Source organism: Sphaerodactylus townsendi, linkage group LG03, assembly GCF_021028975.2.
Source record: "Sphaerodactylus townsendi isolate TG3544 linkage group LG03, MPM_Stown_v2.3, whole genome shotgun sequence".
Lineage (NCBI taxonomy): Eukaryota > Metazoa > Chordata > Lepidosauria > Squamata > Sphaerodactylidae > Sphaerodactylus > Sphaerodactylus townsendi.
Window position 1 is genome coordinate 87,706,968 of NC_059427.1, and position 26,101 is coordinate 87,733,068.

General features: G+C 42.3%; 1 protein-coding gene across 5 annotated transcripts in view; it reads right to left on the reverse strand.

The window, feature by feature from the left end:
* The window catches only part of JADE2 (jade family PHD finger 2), a 214,308-nt gene that overhangs the window by 69,807 nt on the left and 118,400 nt on the right, over positions 1-26,101 (reverse strand). For all 5 annotated transcript variants that reach the window (XM_048487860.1, XM_048487863.1, XM_048487862.1 and 2 more), the window contains exon 5: positions 16,586-16,755. In XM_048487860.1, coding sequence (XP_048343817.1) covers positions 16,586-16,755 — 170 coding nt within the window. The remainder of the gene's footprint in view (positions 1-16,585; positions 16,756-26,101) is intronic.

Below are 26,101 nucleotides of genomic sequence, written 5' to 3' on the forward strand. Positions count from 1 at the left end.
CCTGCTTGAGCGCTTTTAATAGTCTTGATGGCTTCGGTTCACCTCCTCAGGATCCTGAAAGCCGTGAAGTCGCGAGACCTTGGAGCAGGGCCGCCACGCTTTGAAGTTCAGGGCCCTCTAGTTCATGTAACTCCATTGTAAACCATTTGCCGCTTCCCCGTCCAGCACGGATCCGATGTCTCTGCGACTTTCTCAGCCTCGATCTAGAGATCGCCAACACCACCATATGTGCGCCTTAATTGTAGGATGAAATATGGCAGTCGGGCAGTCAGCCCCATCAAAACGCTGGATGAGGGCTGATAACCCCTTTCCTTCGCCAACGGCGCTCTGCGGAGCCGGGCTTGCTGGACGGGCGGGCGTTGGGCCATTGGAGGCGGGTTGCACTGGCAGTAGAACTTCACGTATGCAAAGGAGCTGCCGGGTTGCTGAGCCGTACGACATCAGGGATGATGGGCGGGTGAGCTGGTGTTGTAGGGTCGCTTTGAGTTGCTCCTAGCTCCCTCTGGAGCAACGCCTTCCGCGTCAGCCAGCCCCTTTCCCATTGAAGGAGAGTTCCGATCACCGCTAGCCCGGCGTCCCGCGCTGAATGGTCAGCTTTGACTGCACTTTGGTGTTCTTGCGTTTTAAGGCACTCACGCTAGCGCTTGGAAAGTTCCAATCTGGAGTGTTCCAAAACACATCACGGAGGTGAGGTCTTTGAGATATTGGTCTCTAATCACACCTTCACGGACAATCCCGCTTTCCACGGCTTGGCGCTTGTTGTTCGTTGTTCCCGCTCGAGAGCCAATCGTTCACTCTCCGCTTCCTCATTCCTGCTCCCGCCAAGCCTCCATGGCCTTCGCTGCTTTCGAGGGCCTCCCGCTCCTGCTCCCAGTCACGCTTGACCTTTCGAGGGCTTCAAGTTGCTCCCAAAGAACTGGTGCGTTAGCATAGAGCAGTAGTTCCCCATACTCATATCGACCTGCAGGTCGGGCGCCGCAGTAGTAGCCCCCCTCGAAGTTCTGCTAAGTCCGGGGTTCGCGGGCTGTGCGAATCTTACTTAAGGTATCGGACTCGGTGAACTTTAGGTATTTCCACTATATCCTCCTCCGCCTCTAGGTGTTAGAGGACGCGGAGCCTCCTTAGGACGGCACCGGTAAGCTTGCCAGTGATCCTCGGGAGGTGGGTCTTCGAGGTATTGGTCCAGAATCTTCGCCAGGGATTCCTGGGTATTCCATGGATGGTGGATACCCTAATTCTTCCTCCACTCTACGAGAGATCACCGTTTGTAATCCATATGGCGGGTAGTAAAGTGCTTCCAGGGGCACGGTCCATCGACACCCCGCCACCAGGATCGTGAGAACGGACGCACTCTAAGCCGCCCGGTCGAAACCGCGGCGCTGGCCATCAGGGGACTTCTCCACCTGCTCTGTAGTTGGAGAAAGGCTGCTCCTCGCTGAGTTTGCTTCGGTCACCAGGGAGACTGGTTCCACTGGCCTCCTAGAGAGCTCGTCAGATGGAAGCGGAAGACAGGGAACCCTTCTCTTTGGGCTACCACCGCCAGCCTCTCCAGTTACCTAACCCTCGGGATTCAACTCCTCGCATGTTGGTGGACATCAGGGATCCACAAAACGGATGAAGGATGGTACTTGACCAGGCTTAGTCCGAAGAGAGGTTAGTGAGAATCCGCATAATGTAAGGAACTTCAAAAGGACTCGAAACAAAGCAACTGAGATCAGTTCGTTTATTTCATAAACTTCAATGAACACAATACATGCAATGCGGATTCTGACTTTCCCAGACTTTGCGTTGTTCTTTATGGACACGGCGCCCTCCTAACTCCCAAGCTCAGTTCCCACAATAGAGCAAAAACAAGCTTCAAAGACACAAGCTGAAATCATACATGATAAGCGTAGCAATGCAAAGGCAGTAACCATCCTGAGCGCACAGCCCAGATTGAGGAATGCGCCAAGGCCAGGATGGTGGAGTGGAAACACACATCAACCTCCACCCTTACACAGGGGCCTCCTGTGGTCTAAATTGATGAATCGTGGAATGAACCCCAGGCTCCTTATGATAATAATATTTCTGCATAAAAAACCCACCTGTCAAATTAGAATTAATCCTTTAGACCACTTAACTCCCAACATCACTGTTTCCCGGGGAGTCAAACAAGGTTGTGTGTTAGCCCCTGTTCTGTTCAATCTCTTTTTAAATGATCCTGCCCTGACCCTGAATAGCAAAAATTCTCATTGTCCTTATTTGGATAATGTTCCGCTCCCTATCCTTCTATATGCCGACGATGCAGTTCTGCTGTCCTGCTAAAGGGTTGGCCTCAAGAATTTACTCCTTAAGTGCAACAACTATTGCACATCTAATCGGTTTTCAATAAATCCATCAAAATAAATCCATCAAAATCTATGGTACTGGTCTATTCAGGGCTCAGTTATTGAGCAAGTCAGATCTCTTAAATACCTAGGGGTTCTCTTCCAATATAAGCCTGGCTGGGCTTAACACAGAGATAAGGCCCTGAAGGGTAGCAAATGTGCCTCTGCTGCTGTCCAGAAGTTTTTTACCTCCAATGGCAGCAGATTCATCCCAGCGGCCCTGAAAATATTTAACACAAAAGTGGTTCAACATCTCTTGTATGGGGTTCCTATATGGATCCACGCATGGAAATCCAAGCTTGAACAGCTGTAGTCCAGCTTCCTATATAAAATACTAGCAGGGCACCTGTGCTTTGCTACGCATACTTCATCACAAGCTCTCTATGAATTTCGGGGTGACATTCAACATACTTCTTTACAGCCTGTTTGTGCACTTTGAGGTGACATGCAGCATATTTCCTCACAGCCTGTCTGTGGACTGATGGGTTTCGCATATTTTGCAGCCGCTCCCTGTAGTTGTCTTTTTATAATGCAATATGTTATTGCTCTTTCACCTGGTATTCCAAAAGACGCCATGTGGAAGCAGCCGCTAGATTTTCGGATGCAAAGGAAGTGTTCTGCAAACGGATGCTGATGAGTGAGAAGGCTGTGAAGAGGTATAGGTTAGTTGAAGGGCAGGGAGCTGGACCACCGCAGCACATTCCTGGGGACTCATCCCGCCACTTCAGAGCACGACACCAAGAACAGAGGGTGATCGGAGGTCGAGAGCAATAAACTTGTCTCCACAGTAATAAATCTGATGTCCATATGCAAAACCTGACAAATGTTTAGTAGTCCAAGACGATAGTGTGGTTTGTAATCTGTTTTGATAGTATTTGGCTGTAAAGAAAGTTAACGTGAGGGTGGGTGGAAGAGTACTTTTTCACAGCCTGTCAACTTCTCGGTGTGACATTCAGCATACTTCTTTTGCAGCCTATTTGTGAACTTTTTAGGGTGACATGCAGCATATTTCCTCACAGCCTATCTGTGGACTGATGGGTTTGTTTTCAAATAGGCTCACGCTTGTGGAGGGGGTAGAGTGCAGCCGGTGAAGGACATGAAGCTGGTGGTGTTGGAACTGTCACCCTTTAGAATGTTCGTGCAGCATGTCTGTGGACTGAGCGTTGGTCCCTTAGAATGTTCACAAGAGATGGCCAGAGATAGCAGTTAAAAAACAGTAAATAGGTACAAACAAGAATGAATATTCTTGGAAAATCCTTTCTTAGTGAGCACCTGGAGTACATAAGGAACAGGTGTGCTAAATTTCATGTGTATGGCTTCGGTGGTTTTTGAGTTCTGTGCATGAGTCAGTCAGTGAGTGGTATTTCGCGTTTATAGATATAGATTTGGACTCCCACACTGCGTCCCCTATGCAGTCCTTTGCCTTGAGGCAGGACAGCACCTTCTGGAAACCAGGGCATGGGTTGACAGTTTCAAATTCTGGGTATGCCTCTGTTTCCACTCTGACTCGCACAGCTTGGTCCAACTAGTGATGTATGAGCTCCAGACCTCTGACTGGTGATTACTAATCAAGGCTAAGATCTCCTCATTGGGCCTTGCCTGGGACTTCCTGCTCATGCTCACTGCTGGTGAAGTTTTTCACCAACTAAAAAATAAATTATTTGATGAAGAGTTTCAATACCTTTTGAGGAAGGCACAAGGTTTTTGTTCACCCTTGTATTTTGGGATCACTCCCCGAAAGCTCTGTGTTGCCCGCTATCTGAACCAACTCCCAAACCATAAACATAGGTGGGCATTCTCCAGAGCAAGATGCAATTCCTTTCCATTGTCTTTACTTCAAGTTCGGTTCTTAAACATCCCTTGGCATGATCAACATTGTTCTCTCTGCCTTTCCTGTACTGACTCTCTTGAACACATCTTGCTCTCCTGCCCAAAGTATAACAGCTTTAGGCCCGATTTCTCTGCTTAACCTCAGCTGGGTTCACGAATCTCTCTACCAACGCAAAGATGATTCTTCTGCTCAACAACACTGAGGCTGAAATAACGGAAATCATAGCCACATTTTTGCTGCGCACTTTGAACTAGGTTCCCTTGGCTTCTGTTCACACTATTTTCACTGTTCTCTATTGGATTTACCTTTTCCTTTTGTCCCTGCTGTATATGCCTAATAAAGGTGTCTGAATCTGAAATAGTAATTTAAAAACAAGACATTAGACATCACCAACTGCAGAGGGCCATTAAAAATCTGATAAGCTAAAAGCCCAAATTAAAAGCCAGGGTCAAAAGATGTGTTTTAGTAAAGTAAGAATCAGAAGAGTCTCAAAAGGGAGGGTGTTCCAACCCCTCTCCTGCCCCCAAAATGCCATTACAGAAAATGTCCTGTCTCTAGTTGACAACTTTCTTACCTCTGAAGGCTAGAGAACAAAGAACAGGGGTTGAAGGGCAGATTGGATAGTATGGGAGAAAACAGTACAGGTATCCTAGTCCCAAGCCATTTAGGGCCTTAAAGGTAAGCACTTTGAATTGTGCCTGAAAACAGATGCGTTACCAGTGCAGATCTTTCAGCACAAAGATGATACTTGCCCTATATCCAACTTTTACATGAGCCTAAGCAAAGAAGGTGAGGGAATACTCTGATAGTTGGGGCATAACTTGTTTTTAGTTTTCTTTTCACGGGTTGTTTTAATGTTACATTGTTGTTACTTATCCTGTGACTTGGGATGACCAGCAGAAAGACAAGTTTATAAATATGTAAATTAATAAATAAATGTCAAAAACTGTCTTCCACCTTCACCCATTCTTATATGAACTCATCTCTAGGGTTCATACACTCTGAGGACAAAAACAAGTGAGAAGTATCTTAATGCCAATGTAAGTTTCTTGGAAATGCTTCCAGAGTGATTCTGCTGGAAGAATGTCTATTAATTATATCTCAATCTATAATTCTCACGGATTTTCAGGAACATATGGATCCTTAAGAGGTTCTAGTTGTACAGTTCTTCCACAGAGATTTGTGTGGATGTTCAATTCCACCCTTTCCTTATTTTTACTTCTGTATATGATTCTGAAATAATTATTCTAGCAATATTCCACTAGAAGCAAACATTATAATGGGAGAGACAATGGCCGCTTTCATACGGCCTGTTTTCAAAATTTCACGCCAAGAGCGCGGGCGGCAGAGTTCGCTCGCGATGCTGAAGCATGCTTAACCGGGAGAAGCGGAGGTCGGTAGATCTGCAGGCGGCTCTGCACGGAGTCGCTTCCGCGGTGCCTTCGCTTCATTAAGCCTGGAAGCGTAGCAGCCCGCTTACGCTGCCCTCCGACCCTGGAGGTCGGAGGACAGTGTGGGCGGGGCTGGCGACGCCCGCAGGCGACGAGGAGGACACCGTGAGTGAAGCGGAGATCGAGACAGCGTCTTCCCGGCGGCGCGGTTCGCACCGCGCCGCAGGGAAGACGCTCCCTCCCCAACAACAACCCTTTAAAGGGTTGTTGTTTAGGGCGGCTTGACGCCGCCCTGGGGGGAGGGAAGAAGGGTCAGGTCACCGCTGCTGCACCTGTGCGAACGGCGGTCTGGAGGCGCCTTTTTTGGCGCCCCCAGGCCGTCATAAATGGGCCGTGCGGAAACGGCCAATGCGTTTCTGTAGCTATGAAGTATTATTTAACAGACTTTAAGTCCTGCATAGCATGAATCCAAAAATGCATTTTTAAAAGATTGATTTTATTTGATATACCATCTGAGAAAAGTAGCAAAATGTTTAATGGAAAGTCAATGAAACCTACTCAGATATGTACAATAGAGCTGCTTCAAATGCACTGTTAAAAATGTAAAATATGGTCCTCTTGCAAATGTATCCTCAAGTGAAAACCATTAACACACACTATTAAGTAGCCAAAGGTTTACTATTTTTTCTATTCATGCAACAATAAACAGTTAAAATTATTACTTGTGCAATAAACTTAATCAAGTGAGGACAAAGAATTTATCCTTCGTGCCTCTTTCAGGGGCCTCTTTCATAACAATACTGGTTACAAAAAAGGAAGTCCCAAATAAACGAGTCAAGAATGATTAAGGAGGGGTTAAGAATTCTGAACTAATTCTAGAACACCTTGCAAGTTTTAAACTAAGAATGAACATTCTTTGCTATAAAACCTCACCTTGGTAACACTATGTATGGAAAACAAATGGGTAAATTTGCTGTCAATGTACTTTCCTTGTGTTTTTAATACATACACAAGAAAGGTATTGACAAGCTAGAATGGGTCCAAAGGAGGGCAACCAAAATGGTAAAAGGTCTGGAATCCATATCCTACGAGGAGAGACTTAGGGAGCTGGGCATGTTTAGTTTGGTGAAGAGAAGGTTAAGAGGTGACATGATAGCCATGTTTAGATAATTGAAGGGATGTCATGTTGGTGAGGGAGCAAGCTTGTTTTCTGCTGCTCCAGAGACTAGGACCAGGAGTAATGAATTCAAGGTGAAGGAAAAGAGATTCCACCTAAACAACAGGAAAAACTTCCTGACAGCGAGGGCTGTTTGACAGTGGAATGCACTACCTTGGAATGTGGGTGGAGTCTACTTCTTTGGAGGTTTTTAAAGAGAGGCTGGATGGTCATCTGTCAGGAGTGCTTTGATTGTGTGTTCTTGCACTATAGGGGTTGGACTTGATGGCCCTTGGGGTCTCTTCCAACTTTATGATTCTTTATGATTTCTTGGTCACTATAGAACACGAGTAGCACAACATCAGTAGCACAAAGTGTGCATGTGTGTAGGGGCTGTCCTTACAGTTTTTCAGCTCAACAGATGTTGCAGAATTCCATGCCCATAAGTGACTGTAGATATGAGAAGGAGGTAGCTCAATGGCGTCAAGGCAGGTGGATGCTAATGAAGCTGTGCCACAAGAGATGAGTGGTAATTATCAGGCAAGATACAGAAAGACTGCCAAGACAGCTATTCTTGCTTCCGAGCTCTCACAACAACTCTTTTCGTTTCTTTACATCATTTATACTCCTCCTTTTTCCCAACTGGGAATTAAAAGAGACTTGCTTCTCTTTTGTTTCATATTATCTTCACAACAACTCTGAAAGGTAGATTAGTCTGAGAGTGGCCCAATATCACCTAGAAAGATTCCAAAGCAGAGAAGAAATTCAAACCAGGGTCTCCTGGATCCTGATACGACATGCTACCCGCTATACCACATTCATTTGTTTTCACTAAAACTCAGGAGCTCCAGTGGAACACATGCAGCTTGACTTGCTTTATTTTGAGAAATCTGGCAGGTGTCCAATAAATGCATATTTTACTTTCTATCTCTCTATGAGAGGCAGTATATGGAAGCCTGCAAATTCCATTTTATGAACATAAGGAGACCAGCAATCTTTGTCTTGCCTGTTGGAGTCCTAAATGCCAAATCCTCAGCATCTCATGCCATAAAATCCACAGAGCAGAGCTGATGATATTATGCTTGTACTGTCTATTTCCAGTCAAGGCTGACCCTAGCCCAAGTAACTGTTTGGAGCTGAAGATCCCTGCCGGCAGAGCATGATGGAAGTGACTCTTTTGCACAGAGACTATGTGTCTGCACCAAAGTTTAACCACCTCGGAAAAAATTTTTATATGCATGACCAAATATTACACAAACCGTTAGGGAGAAGAGGCAAGAACAAGATGTTGTTGTTGTTACGGATGTTTTGCAGGCAACAGAGCTTTCGAAAAGGGCCTGCCCTGTGGCGTTCCTTGGCTCTTTTCATGTCCAATTTACTGGATTAAATTATGCCATGTTGTTTACGTTTTTCCTCAGAACAGCTTTAAAATGCATCGTGCGGTGCAGAGCTCAGCCTTCTGAAGAGCTGTTTGGAGTTCTGAGAAGTTGAGCACTTGAGAATTGCCATTCACATTGTGAGGCCGCCTTGAGCCTGATCCCAATCAAACACTTTGCCAAGGGATGAAATGGGACAAGATCTCACATCATTATCCTCACCATTAGGCACAATTTGGATTACAGTAGCTGTAATCAGAGCGTTCAAAGCACTGGCAATTCTGCTTCATCTCAGGACCCTCAAAATGAGTTTGCAGAAAGTGAAATATAGAATGCTGATTACCTTAACCTTAACTTGATTGTAAGGTCAACAGAATATACAAGACCATTTGTTATATACTTAAAAAAATAAAGTCCTGATTGTTAAAAAAATACTTACATAGGACTGTATATTAAAGTGTATTTCAAGCAATTCATCTATATACACTGAGGCCAACACTTAACTTTATGACTGTATTCTGTAGGAATGGCTGGGAAACGTCACTTTAAACATATCTGCCCTTCCCTGACTACTCCATATTAGGGGAAGGGGAAGCTTAATACAGAGATTCTGTTGCTAGTGCTTCTAATCAGCTGTTACTGGTAATACAAACAGACTGATCAGGAAATTACCTTCTCATGAGCAGAGCTTTACTCCCACACACCCAAGCTTAATTCAGTAACTGCTTTCTCTCCCCCATAAGAGATAAATCCTGACTGGTGATTGTGTATTAAATCAGTGCTTTTCAAACTCAGGCCCAGCCTGGGGGCAACAAATAATCCTTGGGGAAGCATGATCAGTTGCTAGATGGGCCATAGGTACCTGATTAGTTGCAGTTTCCTATAGCTGACTAGCTATTTGGGACATACCAGCTTGGCCAACTGGATAACAGCAAGAGAAACACAACTGCCCCTGCCTGTGCTAAGTCTTTCCTTGCAGCTGCCTCAACTGCTGAGGGGTGGGGAAGGTTAAAAAGTCTGAGAAACAATTTGATTAGAGGTCAGGGCTGCTAATTGCCCTCAGAGGTATCAGGACCACAGACAAGTTCAAGATGAAGGGCTTTTATGTACTTGTGGTTTCCTTCATGTTCAGTGTGCATTCCCTTCAGGTTGGATTCTTGGTTTCGTGCATCCCCTTCAAATTGGATTCTTGATGGGATTCTAGATTTCCCCCTTTCTGGAACTCACTGAGCTCTCAGGTCTGAGAATGTCCATGGTTCCCGTAAGCTTTCAAAATGTGACTTTTCAGGGAAAGTGAAGAGAATCAACTTGTTTCTTTTTCTTCAAGTTTTCTTGTTCCTCCTGGCTTTCCTCACCCACACAAAAGCAGTTCCTCCCACCCAGACTGAAAAAAGAAGAGGGGCAGGCAGCTAAATGGTGGATCAGCTCAGTTGTGGATGCTTCACAGTTTGTTTTTCCCATTTAAACAAACAAAAAAACCCAAGAAAAAACTGCAAAAGCATAGAGCAGCAAAGTAAGAACTGAATGCATAAATGGTCAAAGTCTAGCAAAGTTAACATGAGAAGTGTATGGGGAGAGGTGTATATGTTACAACTCCACAGAATTGCTGAAGTAGTTCCAGTTTTCAACTTCCTTACCCCTCCCACCCAAATCCACTTGAGGTCATCCTCTCTACAAACCAGTAAACATGTTTCTGGCCTTGATCCATCAACAAAAAGTCCAATATAATATCAAAAGACTTGGTGCATGATCAGTAGCTCAGTTTCCCTGATGCCACTAAAAGGGATTACAAGTTATTAGTCAGTTCAAGAGCAACAAAGGAACATTTCGTACTGCATTCTATTCTCTAACCCACTATTTCTTCTTTCTCAGCTTCTTTTCTTTTCTTTTCTCTTTTCTTTTCTCTCTTTCTCGTCTTAGCTCTCTTACTAATTGTATGTCAGTAATGAATTGTTTGAATGTTGCTTCTATGTCATTTATTATATTATAACTAATAAAAACACTTTTAAAAAAGAAGAAAATTCTAGGTGAAGTGAAATAGATCAGAAGTATAAATATGCAATGGTTTTCTGAAAGAAACACTAGCGGCCCTGTATCCTTTTCCAGAAACAGAGAGATAATACCACTGATTATTAAGGGAGACTGGTAATTAGATGTGACACCTGCTGCCTGCAGGTCAATTGCCTGAATTCCCATCCATGCCACATCCCATCTGCATCACACCAAGTAGAGCACATTGATTAAGAATGGAGTGACCAATCTGTGACCTATCATAGCAATAAAACTAAAGCTAACTCCACTGTTGACAATCCTTAATATATAGCTTCGTGCAATCTCTTACAAGTCAATGTCGCATTTGAGGTAAAGGAGGCTTTTAAAGCAAGCAGTATCTACCTAGCCTACTTGATGGTTTCCTGTGTTAGAAACCATGCAGACATCCACTATAAATCTTTTGCTGAATCTGTGGCCCAGTTATTTTATTGCCATCAAGCAAACCACATAGGGCTTTTTGGTTTTCCCTTCTTCAGCGCTGCTGTGGTTTATTTATGTATATTTTGCTCTTACTGTTTCTTTTGTCAATTGTCCATTTTAAGAGCTTTTTCCCTTGAATTTTAGGTCAGATATTAATGCTCTCAGAATCTGGGCTTTGTGGCGGGCAGTCCGATCCATGGGGGGGGGGGGGAACTCATCATAGGAGTTGGTGAAGCCCAGTGCTAACATTGATATCCACCCTGGCAGCACAAGGGGCACATGCACCAGTGGAGGGGGCAGATATATGGGAGGGTGATATGACACCTGACCCCAGAAGCCGCTGCCATTTTCCAGCCCCACCAGTAGAGAAAGATGCCCCTGCACAGCTAGGAGCATTCCAGGGATTGAAGTCAACTTTAGTTGTCTTCCACTGCCTCCCAACCCCCACTGATGGAGCTGGCGTCAGATGTACACCATGTTTTTCATAGTGTACATCCATTATCCCCTATGGGGGATGTGAGTATCTCTCTGCCTGCCCTCATGCAGGATAGGCCACCTTAGCCTTGTAGGAGCTCAGCTACCCATTGGGATCAATGAAAACCCAACTTTGTCTTCATTTATAAGCTCTTTACTTCTGTCAGGCAGTTAGTATCACTCCTACAGTCCTGAGCCCTTGCACTACACAGACCTCTTTCCCTGCTTCTCTTTTATCCCTCTCAGGAGGTTCCATCCTTCCTGGCAGCTCTCTTCTTCAGCCTACTAGTGGCTGATGAATTGTCTGTCGAACCCTGACAGCTGGGGACTGGCTCTTCAGCTTTCCTAGCCCTCTGCCTTGATTGCACCCACTCCTAAGGCTGATTGGACTGCTCATTGCAGCCCAAGCAGCCAGGGCTGTCCTGTTTCCATCCTTTCCCCTGGAACTGCTGAGGCTAGGTTTTGCTGCTCAGGCCCTCCTGCCAGTTCTCTGCAGTTCCTCCCAGCTTCTTGCTTCCTAAAGGTCTTTGCTTCTGCTGCTAAGTCTGAACATGGGACTACCATTTGTGGGTGCTCCAGAGTCCCTGGGTGGGCATCTGTGATGAGGAGGACAAAACAGGCTATCAGGTGCTGAGCGGCAGCCCCGTCCCTGGACAGGGGATTTCAGCTGGCAGGTGTTTTATTTTCAGCTTTGGGCTTCCTGGCCCATAGAAAAAACCTCTGGAGGTGGCGGGGCAAAATTACAGTGGCACCAATCCCTTCACCGGGGAGAGGATTTGAATTGGGTTGTTAAATCCACATCTTTACCTAGTAGCCCATTTTTAATACCTACTTCCTCATATAGTATATCATAGAGGCAATAATATACTTGCATTCACTAATGTATGACTAATCTGAACTCTGAGGCATTTCAGGAACAACTCATCTGAAATTAGTGTTCTTGTGAACATCATTTCTCTTGAACTGTTTTATATCTCTCTCTTATCCCAGGGTGATTAGTGGCATCATCTACTTCCAACTGCATTCAGCAATCAATTAAGACTATTGAAATGGACTAGAACTTGAAAAGTCTTATACTTTTAATGTACAGGCCAAATCCCAAGGTACTGGCAGTAGAACTGCTTGGAAAAACTGCACTGGCAAAACGTTTGTCAAGTTAAAGGGAAAAAAGGTTGCTCCTATCCTGTCACATGTGAGACACCAAGTAGACAATGTCTGGATAGTGGCTGCCAGGGCATCCTCTATGAATCTAGAAGAAGGGCTGCCAACTTTCTACCCAGCACTTGTGCTATTTACTTACTTCACAACATTTGTAGTTTATCTTTCTCAAAAAGAATCAAGCGTATTATGAAAAATTAGTAATCTTTGTAGGATGGAGTTGGACAATACAAAAAGCGCATAGACTAAAGCACAGATGTCATACTTGCGGCCCTCCAGATGTTATGGTCTACAGTTCTCACTATCCCCTGCCACCATGATGCTGGCAGGGGATGATGGGAACTGTAGTCCATAACATCTGGAGGGCCGCGAGTTTGACACCTACGGACTATAGCATGGAGCTTGTTGTTCCCAGTCTGCCCTCTCCCTCATATCAATAAGTTCTTTCCAGTGTTGTTTAATCCTAAAACCATTAATTAAGACCTTCAATAAAGCAACACTCAAGCACAAAAGATCATGCTGCATTAATATTCATACTGGTAAAGACCTAGATTCACATTAGTATTGTCAACTGAAAAAAAATCTCTATTTACACTGACCCAATACAAGCCTGCTGTAATTTCCTGCTGAAGCTCCCATCATAGCCTCCTGGAAAATATCCTTTCTTGCTCCCCAAACTCCACCTTATTTTGGAATATTCTCAGAATCTGAGAATTTTCTTTTCTTCCCCTTTCTGTTTGCCTGAGAAAAGGAAACTTTGGTTTCATTCAAGGCTAGATGAAGCCAGAATCAACCCACAAGTGTACATTTCTGCTAGTACCACTCCTGTACAGTACTACAAAACTTCACTGTTCACAGCCATCATGGACTTCCAGCTTCTTTGGTCAGAAACTCTGCTTGGAATACTGATTTAGTCACTGCTTTGGATTCTGTCAGTGGGTACTCAGTGTGTTTCAAATCTGCTTGTGCCCTCACCTGGTAGATTTATTGGCTGCCAGGTTCTTCAGGCTCCTCCCAAGACTCACACCAGTGCCTGAAGAAGCCTGTTCAGGTAAGCTCCTTTTTCACCTGTCTACCTGTTTAGTCTCTTGTACCATCCTTCTTGAATGATGTGTGTGCTTGTGTGGGCATTTTGGTATTTGCTATAGTTGTTGTAGGTCTGATATTACTGTGACTGCTAATTATTCCCTTCAGTAAAACAGTCTCTGATTTCACTACATGCAAAACTTCCTCTAAACTTTCAATAGGGGCCTTGTCATTTTATCAAATGATCCCTTGATTGCTGCTTGTTTAGCTTCTTGACTTGATTCAGTACACAGGTGGGTAATTTTCCTAAGCCAGTAGCACTAGGAAAGAGACAGCAGAAGGAAATGCTCTTTTCTCCACACTCACGTTATCCTAGAGTGATTTTGTGTTGAACTAGAAAGTGTGTACCATACATACATACAGCAATGCTATCCATTAGGAATAAAATAAGAGGCAATGGCTCCCTAGCCTTTCACTTCATATTGAAAAAGTTCCTATCAAGGAGTTCTAGTTATGAACAGGTTTTCCCCCTCCTAATGCAGAAGAAAAATATTGGTTTCTCTGGGATATACATATGATAGAGAGACAGAGAAAGAACATGCTTAGTATGATCAGAAAGACCTGTGTGAGTCTATGTCAGGGGTCTGCAACCTGCGGATGTTCATGGACTACAAATCCCATCATCCCTTGCCAGCATGGCCAGTTGGCCATGCTGGCAGGGGCTGATGGGAATTCCAGTCCACGAACATCTGGAGGGCCACAGGTTGCAGACCCCTGGTCTATGTGTATGTCCGTGTGTGTGAAAACATATACAAGGGAATTTTATCCCAAAGCCTTAACAGTCTCTTTAGTCCAGGGGTAGGGAACCTGCGGCTCTCCAGATGTTCAGGAACTACAATTCCCATCAGCCTCTGTCAGAATGGCCAATTGGCCACGCTGGTAGGGGCTGATGGGAATTGTAGTTCCTGAACATCTGGAGAGCCGCAGGTTCCCTACCCCTGCTTTAGTCAGTTGCAGAATAGCTTTGCACTGCACAGTGATCATAACATATAGCATGGAACTCAAGAAAAATATAAAGATTTGTACTCCAGCTTCTGCCAAAAAGAAAAAGGTCTTGGGCTATCTATAAGGTTCTCTGTGTTAATTTTGGTGTCTGATCCAAATTACGTCAGACCATCTTGCACAACAGCAATCAATAAAACCATCTGAAATTGTTAAATGTTCATCACATTATCAGCTGACAGCTCTTTCCCCAGCACATTTTTCCTGAGTAGGGTAGCCTATCAGAGGTGTGTGTTGGTGACAAGGAAAAGGTTCCTTTCTTTTCCTTTTGTGTTAATTAATGAATTAATTATACACTTCATTTATATTGCTGTAATGAAACTCTTGATAGAACACAGTCCCTTGGGATGGCTGTGTGCTCCTCTTTCCTTTCCCACCTCCTTTTGTGCATGGAGCTTGCTGTTCCCAGTTTGATCAAAACATTAATTCACTATGATGTCCAAATGCAAATAAATTGGAGTTTGTTTACTCCATACAAATCACGTGGGCATCAGAATGAATTGGACCTTGATCAAATATCAACTTTTCATATCAAGCTGCATGCATGAAGGGCTATGGGACGATCAAGGAGCACACAAAGAACACTGCAACAAGCTGAGTTTGTGCCCAACTGAAGTGTGACAGTCACTTGTCATGACATCTTAAGGCAGCCACTGAGAACTTTCCTGATGAAAGATCATTTTTGAAGCATTTAAAAAAGCAGTAACATCAGTTTATCACATATTCAATCAGTTAAAATCCCAATTCTGAATGCCTATAAAATAAAGGCATTCAAAATAGCACCATAGAGCAATTTTGTGTAGTCAGAGGAATGAGCTAGAGGATATAAAAAGTATGTCTCCCCTTTCCATAGGAAGGTGTAAATTTGTATGATCTTTTTCAGTTTTGTTTTCTTTTTTAAAGCAATCCCAGTTTTTCAAGAATGCACAAAAAGAGGAACAAGAGACAGACAAAGCCAAAGCAGGGCTAAAAAGAATTTCTGTACATTTTGCAGTTTCTCACCAGTTGAAGGTGGCTCTATATGATGTTGCTTTATTTCTTTTTTATTTCTCATTTTTTGCAGTCCAGCTCAGCCGCCATAACTCCTGTTCTACACTATTATAGTTATGTTTTTCTGTGGTTCCTCTTTTCAGATTGCAGCTCGCAATGCAATACGATAATTTATGGAACAAGTATTGATGAACAAGATACTGGGGGAGCTTCCATAAGAATTTTCCCAGATTAAAATAAAATGTAAGCAGAAATGCAGGAAGCAGTTTTAAGGAAATGACATTATGCGATGAACACCACTTCTGTGTGTGCAGTGTGTGGCATCTACCTCAACCCAATGTTCCCTAGAAGAGGGAGGGGGAAGCAGAACCTGAGCATGGGGACTGGCTTCAGTGCACTGAATTAATCAATTCTAACTACAATATATCTAGTTATAAAAGACATAAAAGCACAAAAAGAGACAAGGAAGAAGAGTTGGATTTATATCCCCCCCTTTCTCTCCTGCAAGGAGACTCAAAGGGGCTTACAAACTCCTTTCTCTTCCCCCCTCACAACAAATACCCTATGAGGTAGGTGGGGTCTGAGAGAGCTCAGAAGAACTGTGACTAGCCCAAGGTCACCCAGCTGGCATGTGTTGGAGTGCACAGGCTAATCTGAATTCCCCAAATAAGCCTCCACAGCACAAGCAGCAGAGTGGGGAATCAAACCTGGTTCCTCCAGGTTAGAGTACACCTGCTCTTAATCACTACACCACTGTTGCTCCTTCATTATTGCATCATTGAACCATCATTGCTATTAATCAAACCCCTGTATCTTCCTCAACAGCTCAGGCTTGAACAGCTTCCCAAAGGATATGAAGATGGATCCCTTCTTAACTTTCTTAGGAAGACTGTCTCCCGATATAGTGGCCATCACCGTAAAAGCCCAAGATTAGCCAGTGGAAATTCTCATGGGGGGCGGACACAGAATCGACACTGTTGGGACAAGTGGAGCTGCCTTTGGGATTTCCAGAGGAACAAACTGGAGGAGAACAAGCAATTTGAACTCAATCTGGAAACAGCGAGTGCAAACATTTTAAGATGGGAATTAATAGGTGCAAAGCTGCTACTTCCATACAAACTGAGGTGCTGTATTTTGAATGATCTGCCACTGCCATGTTGTCTTCAAAGGCAACCCCACATCAAGTGTGTTATAATAATCTAGTCTCAAGGTCTAGCTCAGATGTGTTTACTTATGGTGTGTGAGCAACCCAAATAAGGAAAAGGGGAACCATAAACACTTACCCATTTCCTTAAGCTCCATATTTAAGAGTTCCAGCCAGCAAGCATCTATTTCATCCAGATTGTATCGGCTAACTCGTTGGGAGTATGTCCTGGTGAATTCAGAGCTGTCAGAGCTGAACAGATTGCTTGGGGAGATCTGTTGTGATGAGTGCTCTAGTGCAGGAATGATCCTGGAAAAGAAAACAAGAGGTAAGGATATCTTTACCAAATGACATTCCCAGTTCTCTGTCTCCAGCAGACATTCTCAATTTCTCTGTTGCCTCCAGACATTAACAGCTACCCCATACTGTGGATCTCTTGAGAAAAATTATAGGAGCTGCACAGTTTGTTTTTTTGTCAGGGAAGTGTTTATCACTGTGCAGGAACACCTAAAGGCCCAGCTATTAGGAACTATCAGCAGTTAGAAGAAGGGGTTTGAGCAGAGAAATAATATCTGGAACAAACTCCTCCCACACATCAACTCTAGCAACTGACAAGTCTAAGCTATTCAGTGTTCTAACAGATGCAGCAGTATTTGGTGATGCTTCTTTCATAGTGCAGAAAAAAATGAAACTGTGCATCTCAGCAAGTGTCTTTAATTAAAATAGATTTTAATTGTAAGCTGTTTTGGAACCAATCTAGCTGAAAAGTGGAGTATAAATACATTATATAAATATGAGGGATGTGGGGAGGAAGGAATATGTTATTAGAAACATGGACACTTTCATGCTGACATTATATGTGTACGTTAAGTGCTCAGGGGAACAAAAATGTAAAGGAACAGTTGGGTTAAATACTATTGGTATGTATGTAGCAATTTTTGAGGAGAGAAAAATTCAGTATATCTTCACTTCAAACATAGGCTGCTTTAACTGTTATGATTGCTCCTACGGGGGTCATAGTTTTGTGAGGGTGTTAAGAACTCAATTAGAAAGATCTCTAACATGTTCACAGAGCTGTACAGTTTCTTGGGAGAATGTGACAGTTAAATTACCTGAGATTTGTAGTGAAAAAATACCTACAATTCAGTCATTTTTGGCTCAACAAGCTTGATATCTTGCACACATCTACTAAAAAACTTTTTACTGAAGGCACCATCTTATAAAACCAATATTGCTCACTCTATAGAGTTGATATGCCAGAATGGCTAAAACTATTTCAAAACAAGTGATTTTGAAGCACCTGCTCATCATGGAAGTCCAACCTCAGTCAGCTCAAAAACCGTTCTGGCTGCTGATTCCTCTAAAAAGGCAGGTACCTTTGAGATGCTATAAAAATTGGTGGCACAAAATTAATGACCTTCCTGACAACGACCAGCCATGACCTTCCTGACAATGAGCAGACACTTTTTAAAAGGCCTCTATCATGAGCACAACAATGTGTACACATACTAAAGACTACATACAGGCTTAACAAACAGCAGAGTACTTGTGGTGTCAAGGAAAAGGGCTTCCCGGGTGTCAAGAAAGGTTAAATGTTTAGCACTGAGGAAAAGTTCTGAATATTTCACCCTTGACCTTGCTGAAAAATCTCACTATTTAAGTGATTCATGGGACAAGGGGTCTCAGGGCAGACATGAAACACTTGTATTGTGTCTGCACTGAGGGAGGCACAGACTTTTTCTCTCGCTCAAAGCAAGACTTTCACACAGTCAGGAAATTGACCCTCTATCAGCTAACAAGAAACTGGCAGAATGTGAAAGGTGCCTCCTCCACCCTTGCCCTGAACTCAACCCTAAGGGCTTCAATTGTTGTATCAAAAAGTAACTGTAGCACTTACTTCTAGGTAATTGCAAGTATGTCTCTAGGATGTGGCTTCATCAGTCAGTAAAGCCAAACACTCCTCCATGTAGGAGTACATAATTAATAATAAAATAATTTATTATTTGCTGCTTTTTAATGGAACCGCAAAATGTACTTTCTGAGACAGGATGCTTCAGTCTTCTCAATCATAGGGATCACCCTAGCGGACACAAATCTCTAATTATAATCTACTGTGGTGTTGTAACTGCAATTTATCTTCAGTATAATATGGTTAGGAATCACAACCCTCAAAACCAGAAATAATCTGGAATAAATGCCACAGAGACCTAATGTCTGCACTTACCAGTCACATTAGATGGAAAATGTGAATCCTTAAACACACGCAAACACACATATTAACCATAACTAAAGATGCTGAAGAATCTCTCAAGAGCAGAGCTGCAACAGCAGTAAAGTACTCTTTTCATTCTTCAACAGGAAGATAACGCTAATTACCAAAGATCCACATTCAAAGTTTTCTCTCTCCTGGGAGAGACACAGAGAATTGGGGGGTATCAGGGGCCAGAATGCACCACCCTGGAGATTTCACGAAAGAATTATATGGCTCTCAAGGGAGGAGGAAAACAAAGGAGACAAAATCCCTTGTCACAGAGGGAGAGGGGTCCATTCTGGCAGGTCCATTTTAGCTGAATACAGCTGGATACATCTGAGTTATATCTTGATGGCCACTTTTGCCACATCAGGCAACAAACGGCTGTCAGTCTATCTGGACAAAGACTCCAAGGTAATGGGAAACTTTAAGAACACTGTACCTTCGAAGTTAAAGAGCTTGCCTTAGAATAGTATTAGTTGTTGTTGTTGTTATTAATTTGACTTTTATACCGCCAACCCCGGAGAGCTCTGGGTGGTGTGCAGCATTTCAATATAACATAAATAACAAAAATAAGCAAAAGGAGCCCTCTCAATAAATTAAATACAATATAAGATAAAATAAGGGCTCTAAGCATCGAATTAAAACCATTTAAGATACAGCATACAAAATGAAGTAAAATATAAATGTAAAAAATACAGCATCCGGTCATCTAAAAAAACCCTCTTAAGAGGGAACGGAAGGCCCAAGATGGAAAAGGGCCACAGATGATAAAAGGGGAGGAAGGGGCGCCATCAGCGGCCGGCATCTCCAAAGGCCCAGTGGAATAGCTCGGTCTTACAGGCCCTGTGGAACTCTCCAAGATCCCGCAGGGCCTGGACAGCTAGGGCATTTACAGAATGAAGAACTGGTTCTCATATCACACAGACCTCCACCATTCAAAACATACTCTTTTAAATGGGGAGGGGAAGAGAGGTGGTCAGCTACAAAATCAGCTAACTCCCTGGGAGTGCACAAGTACAGTAAGTTGTCCTCATGACAACCAGTTACTGGGTAAAAAGAGATGCAGGCACTGGGTGGGTAACTCCTAAAATGGCAAATTGGTGAAAGTATCTCAAAGGATTAGTGAGATAGAAACCCCTCAGAGGGTCAGGCAAACTGGGAGAGTGGCACATTGCTAGGTGGATACTCAGAGTGGTCACTGGGTACCTAGGCATCTTGGAGGTGGAATGTAACAGTGCTCACAAGTCAGCAGGGCCAATCCACCATCCCAAACTGAAACAAAATTTGGAAGCAATCCTAGTGCATTTCAGCTCAATGGGATGATTCTGAAGTTTTAAAAATACATCTACAGACTTTTCTTCAATGTCTTGTGGAACTTCAGCGTCCTGTACAAACATTATTACCAGGGAAGATTTTGCAAATGTATTTTACTCATGCTTATGTCAGTTATAGCCATTTTGGGCACCAGAAAGGTATTTACTCCAAAACTTGACAAGATCTAGAACACATGGGTTTTTTTGTTTTCTTCTTCTATAGGAGCAGCTTTGTTAAACCAGTTCAAAGGATCTTCTAGTTTAGTGTTCTGCCTTTAACAGTAACCAAAGAGATGTCTCTGGGAAGCACAAACCAGATATGATGGAATTAACCTCCCCCTTTGTCTCCATCATCTGGTACTTGGGAGGTATTCTGTCTCTAACATGGATCTTAAAGTTGTACATATTATGGGTTAGTGCCATCATTAGACTTATCCATTGTGAATTTGTAGTTATTTTTAAGCCTTCTATGCTAGCAACTACATTAGCAGTTATTAGAATCAAACTTTAAAGTGTATATCGCTATTTCCACACTCTTAGTAACTGTATAGTCCTTTATTGTGTTCCCTGAAACTTTCCCTTTCCTTAGGGTCATGGCAAAAACAATGCACTGCAAGATCAATAACTGGACCTTCCCAGAATCTTTTAAAGATAAATTACAGCTGTGAGGTACCATAGTTTGGGGAGGAAGATGAGGTTTAACCCTTCACCCTCATAACAAGTTTTGCCAACAAACCACCCCATGCTGTTATTAGCCTTTCAGAGACAGAAAGATGGCAAGAGAGACACTATGCTGCTATGCAAGGACTGAAGATTAGAACACAGAATGAATCGTACTTTTGGTTTTCAATTTCATCTCACATTGGAAAGAGAATCACTGGACACAAATGAAGTGAGAAACTCCTGTGCTCAGATCTATCAATTTTTATAACTTAAATACTTCCTTCTCATGTCACAAAGAATTTAAACCACGTGTCTCCCAGCAGATATAATTCTTTTATTTTTGCCTTGCCGGTTTACTGTAAGGCTGCTGACAGCAACCTCCCACGTTTTGATTTTAAAATCAAACAAATAACTCTACCTACGGCTAAATTTGCTTGCATCAATCTTTTCATAATGTTTCCTTATGACACTAGAGGGTTTCTTTCCCCCAGAGTTCACTATGTACCACTTCAAGAGAAAATAAGATAACAATTTACGATTTTTTTTATTTTTATATATGAAACCAAAACAGAGAAAAGCAAACTTTGGCAGTGATGGAAGTCAATTTACTTTGGAGGGTTTCCAGAAACAGAAAATAAGCAATGGAACTCTGTTGCTTCTAGCCTATGAAAGATAAAATTGTACAAATGTACTTGTTCAAGACAGATGCATGCTTTGTTTCTAAACCGTCCCTGATGGAGGTCAGAGATCTTGTGTTCCTTTCCGGAAATGTACAAGTATTACTTAAAAATAAATGTACATTTACTATATTATCAGATGAGATCAAGTAACTCAAATGTGGTTTTCTGGCACAGAATTAATTACTCATTCACACCAACAAGAAATTCCTAGCCCCTATGACTGCAAAGCAAATGCTCAAAAATGTACATGACATGTCTAATAATGGGGTTGCGCTGGGGAAAGAATTATGATTCTAGAAGCTATCTCTGCTCCCCAGGTTTTTAGGGGATTGAATTTTTTTCCTGCTATTCCTCCCCTCCCCCACTCAAAAAATCCCTGAGTACACTATGGGAAACATGGGAAGTAAATATTCTTAATCTGAATACTACCTTCTGTCAAAATAATTTTTTCTGGCAGCAGAATTTGAAATGTGTAACATCACATTCTAGGTCACAGTTCTGTGAAAGTCAGGTATACTTAAGCCTTATTAAAGTCAACAGAATATATACAGAAACACATTCACAGTGTAGTTCTAAGCAGAGTTACACACTTCTAAACCCATTGATTTCAATAGATTTAGAAGGGTATAATTCTGTTTAAGATTGCACCGTTAAGCACTTAAACCACAATGATCTCAATGAGACTTAAACACATATAATTTTCTCTAAATTGCACTATGACCAAGTGTGTCCCAACTGGTTAAAGGGATGTAGGCACAACTGCCTAAACAGATAGGAGACACATAGAAACGCAGAACCAGAAGGGTTCTTTATGCAATCTATTTGTCCCACTTTATATACCAAGAATGATCCAATCATACCTGATGCTACAGAAATATTTGCTGATTAGAAGGAGGCAAGAGGGACAGACATTCAGAGACACAGCAGGCAGCCTTATCTGTGTGGCAGGAGAACTAGCCAGGGGTCTGCAACCTGCGGCTCTCCAATAGGCAATGCTGGCAGGGGCTGATGGGAATTGTAGTCCATGAACACCTGGAGAGCTGCAGGTTGCAGACCTCTACACTAGCCTATCGGAAACACAAATTTATTTATTTAATTAATTTCCTGCTGCATGCCAGCAATTATTTTATTGTATTCTTGTTATGGAGTTCTGAGCACTAAAGTTCTGTTAGGGTATTCAGGCCATTTGTGCAGACAACGGGGATAGCATTCCAGAAGGCAACTGCTTCTCAGTGGTGTTACATGTACTTCTAATATTCTGTATATTCTGGAGGTGCTAGAACATGGAACGCTTTGCCAAGGAAGGTGTCACACATCACTTCTAAGGACTGGCCTTGAATGCTGAGAAGGATAGAGATGAGGAAATGGTTTTTGTCTGACCACACAGTTTTTGCATGTGAAGAAGCATCCACTGTCTATTTTCCAGCCGTTCTCCAGCAGGTGCATTTTACTTGCCAAGCACACAACAACAGTATAATGCATAATGATATGCTATCACAGAAAGAGTTCTCAGAGTGAGAAGCAGGCTGTGATGCAGCACACTTGGGAGCTAAAGCTTGCCCCAGTACTTGCTACGATCATATTTCCCCCTTGAAATTGCAAATTGTGACACAAATGCCAATATGCAAGATTATGGACCAAAAAAGTAATAAAAGCCCAGAATACTATATGTTCTTCAAGAAATAATGTGAATCTTGGACATTTGTGATCCTTCAGTTTCCTCCATTTTTAATTTTTAAGGGGTTAATTATACAAAGAAAGGATAGAAACTGTTTTCCTAATGTATGGCACAAGAACATATGAGAAGTCCTGTTGGATCAGACCCCAAATATATGCAGATCACTTAAGGAGTTTTCACATTGCTTCTGTGTAACTTCTTGAATGACCTGGCTTTATCCCTGACTTGACTGCTTAAGAGTAAATTCATCAGGACTCATCCTGATTAAGAACTTAGAGGGCTCCCACTGCTTAGTTCTCCCCATGAAAACTGTCCATGTTTGTTCCTTACAGTGCCATCCTAAGCAGAGTTATACCTTTCTAAGCTTAGACTTAGAAAAGTGTAACTCTGTTGAGGATGGCACTTAGGATAGCACTGCTGATCTGTACTTTTATCCACAGACTGCAAAATTTACTTATAAGTTTTTGGTGGTGCACTTTATCAAAAGTGTTTTAAAATCCCATACACTTAGTGTCCTCCAGATTACAGATATCAATAAGTCCGCCAATCAAGCATTTCTGATTAATGCAACCTCATGAGAAAGGAATGGTAAACACACAATTATTTCAATATCTATCTATACCCTGAACTGGAAATAATAAGCATAACTCATAGAAAGCTTTCCAGGCATTACAGGAGTAAAATGGATGCTTGGCAATACCAGATATACTGCTAGCTTCTGAATCTGTTTTGACCTGGATAGCCCAGGCTAGTCTGATCTCATCACATCTCAGAAGTTTAGCAGGGTTCACCATGGTAAATATTTGAATGAGAGACCTCCAAGGAATACCAGGGTCATGATGCAGAGGCAGACAATGGCAAACCACCTCTAAACATATCTTGTTTTGAAAACCCCACTAGGGGTCACCATAAGTCAGGTGTGACACCCCCCCCCCCCAAGCCCTCAGGGTATCAACTGGCCCAGGAAAAAATCCTATCCCTTTAACAGAGGCTTCATGGGATGTTATTTACCATGTGATATTATTTACCTCCAAGCCATGAAAATCTTCAGGTGCCCATTTCCACATATTAAGCCTCTATTATAGGGACAGGGCATTTTTCTCCAGGCCAGCTGGCAACCCTAGTATCAAAGAGAGTAAGACAACATTTAATTTTATTTAGACAGTTGTAAAACAGATTAACAGAAAAGGAGACACTATAGGTCAAAGTAATCCCATCACAATTTATGAAGGTCTGGGATAAGTATTAGTTAAGGCATCTCAGCATCAAAGTCAGTTTTACATTGAATTGTAGTGGGTTGAATTCAGATTGCCATTTACAAGGTTTTAAATTACAGCTATACCTCTAAAGATTTCTTCCTTAATAGAAGAATATTTTCTTTTTAATTGGAAAAGTAATTACAATCTTCTTGGAAGGTATCAGATAAAGGATTTCACTTTATCATCTACAAACTACTCACTTAATATGTAGGGTAATCCGAGAATCTGAAAATTCTAGTTTATTTCCTTCTCCCACCCCCACCTCAATACACAGAGAAAATGCTAGGGCAACTAACCCACAAACCCCGTTTTAGGCTCGGTGCTACACATTTATGCAAAGCTAGTTTCTATTCACAGGTTGCAATATAGATGGATACAGCATTTCTCTTTTCATCCAGTTTCTCCTAACCAATTGTTCATTCCCTACACATCTGAAGAAGTACCTTCAATGAAGTTCCCCATATACAGAACCATCAGATGTCCATTCTTTGTAATACTTACAGTGCAATTCTTAGAACATTTTCTTGGATGTAAGCCTGGTTGGATAGCCATGACTAGACAGACTTGTTTGGATGGCACTGTAATTCTCCACAATGTATAAAGGATTATTTATTGTAGTTTTTTTAAAAAAACATTTAAATGCCACTCTTCCACCCAAAGAGGATCCCCCAAGGCAGCAAACATTAAAACATTTCAATGTTAAAACCACAAGACATTAAACAGCTTTTAAAATACATAAAATGTTATTTGTTAAAATACATAAACCCCAAAACATATAATGCAACCAGGGAGGAGAGCCAATAACAATTAGTGGGGCAATGCCAAAAAAATCAAAAAAAGTCTTCACCTGCTAAAGGAAGACAATGATAGGAGACAGATGAATCTTCCTGGGAAGAAGTTCCAGAGTTTTGATACCACGATCAAGAAAGCCCTTTTTGGGTTGTCAACCATCTAGCTCAGTTATGGCAAACCTATGACACACTTTAAATCTATGCCAGACTTTAAAATGTGATGACTGCTGATGAACTACAAACACCAAAACCCTCAATCAAAATTTAACTTCCAGCTGTGTTAAACCATGTGACAAGTGCTTTAAATGCAAAACTTTGTGTTCTTTTGGAAATAGTTCAAGCCACAATAAATGTCCTTCTTTTTTACTGCCACTAAGACTGTCTGAACTGATCCAGCTACACAGCATGATCAGGCTTAAAGCCTTTATTAATCCTACTTACATAACTCGCTTACAGAACAGTCAGCTTGCAACAGGTGATAGTTTGAAATGTGTCCAACTGATGATCTGCAGAAAGCACTGGGCTTTGAACCTTGGTGGAAAGAAGGTTTTATTTTTAGCCTGGCATAAAAGTGCAAAGATCATTCTGTGTGCATATTCAAGGTTGCTTTCCCATGAACAAAGGCATGCAAACAGCTACAAGTATTTCTGCAGGGTTATTTAGGGGAAACTGTCTAATTTCTGTCTAATTTGTACACTATATATATTGCCCACTTCCCCCCACCCCAACAAGGGATCATGCCAAATAAAGTCAAGTGCTGATTTTGAGAAAGAAAACAATCCTATGCACTATGAATGCTTCTCTTCAACAGTTCTCAAAAAAAAAAAGGTTAATTCTCTGCAATTGTTAATCCTAATCCTTCATCTAAATTCACAAGCTATATACAGAGCCACGATTGAAAAAGTCCTGTTAGGAAACGAGGAATTACAGTATTTTAAGGATATGTAATACTGAAAGGCAATTGCTGGCAGGAACAAACCTGCTGCCAAATTGCTGGCTGCCCAAACCTGGTTCATG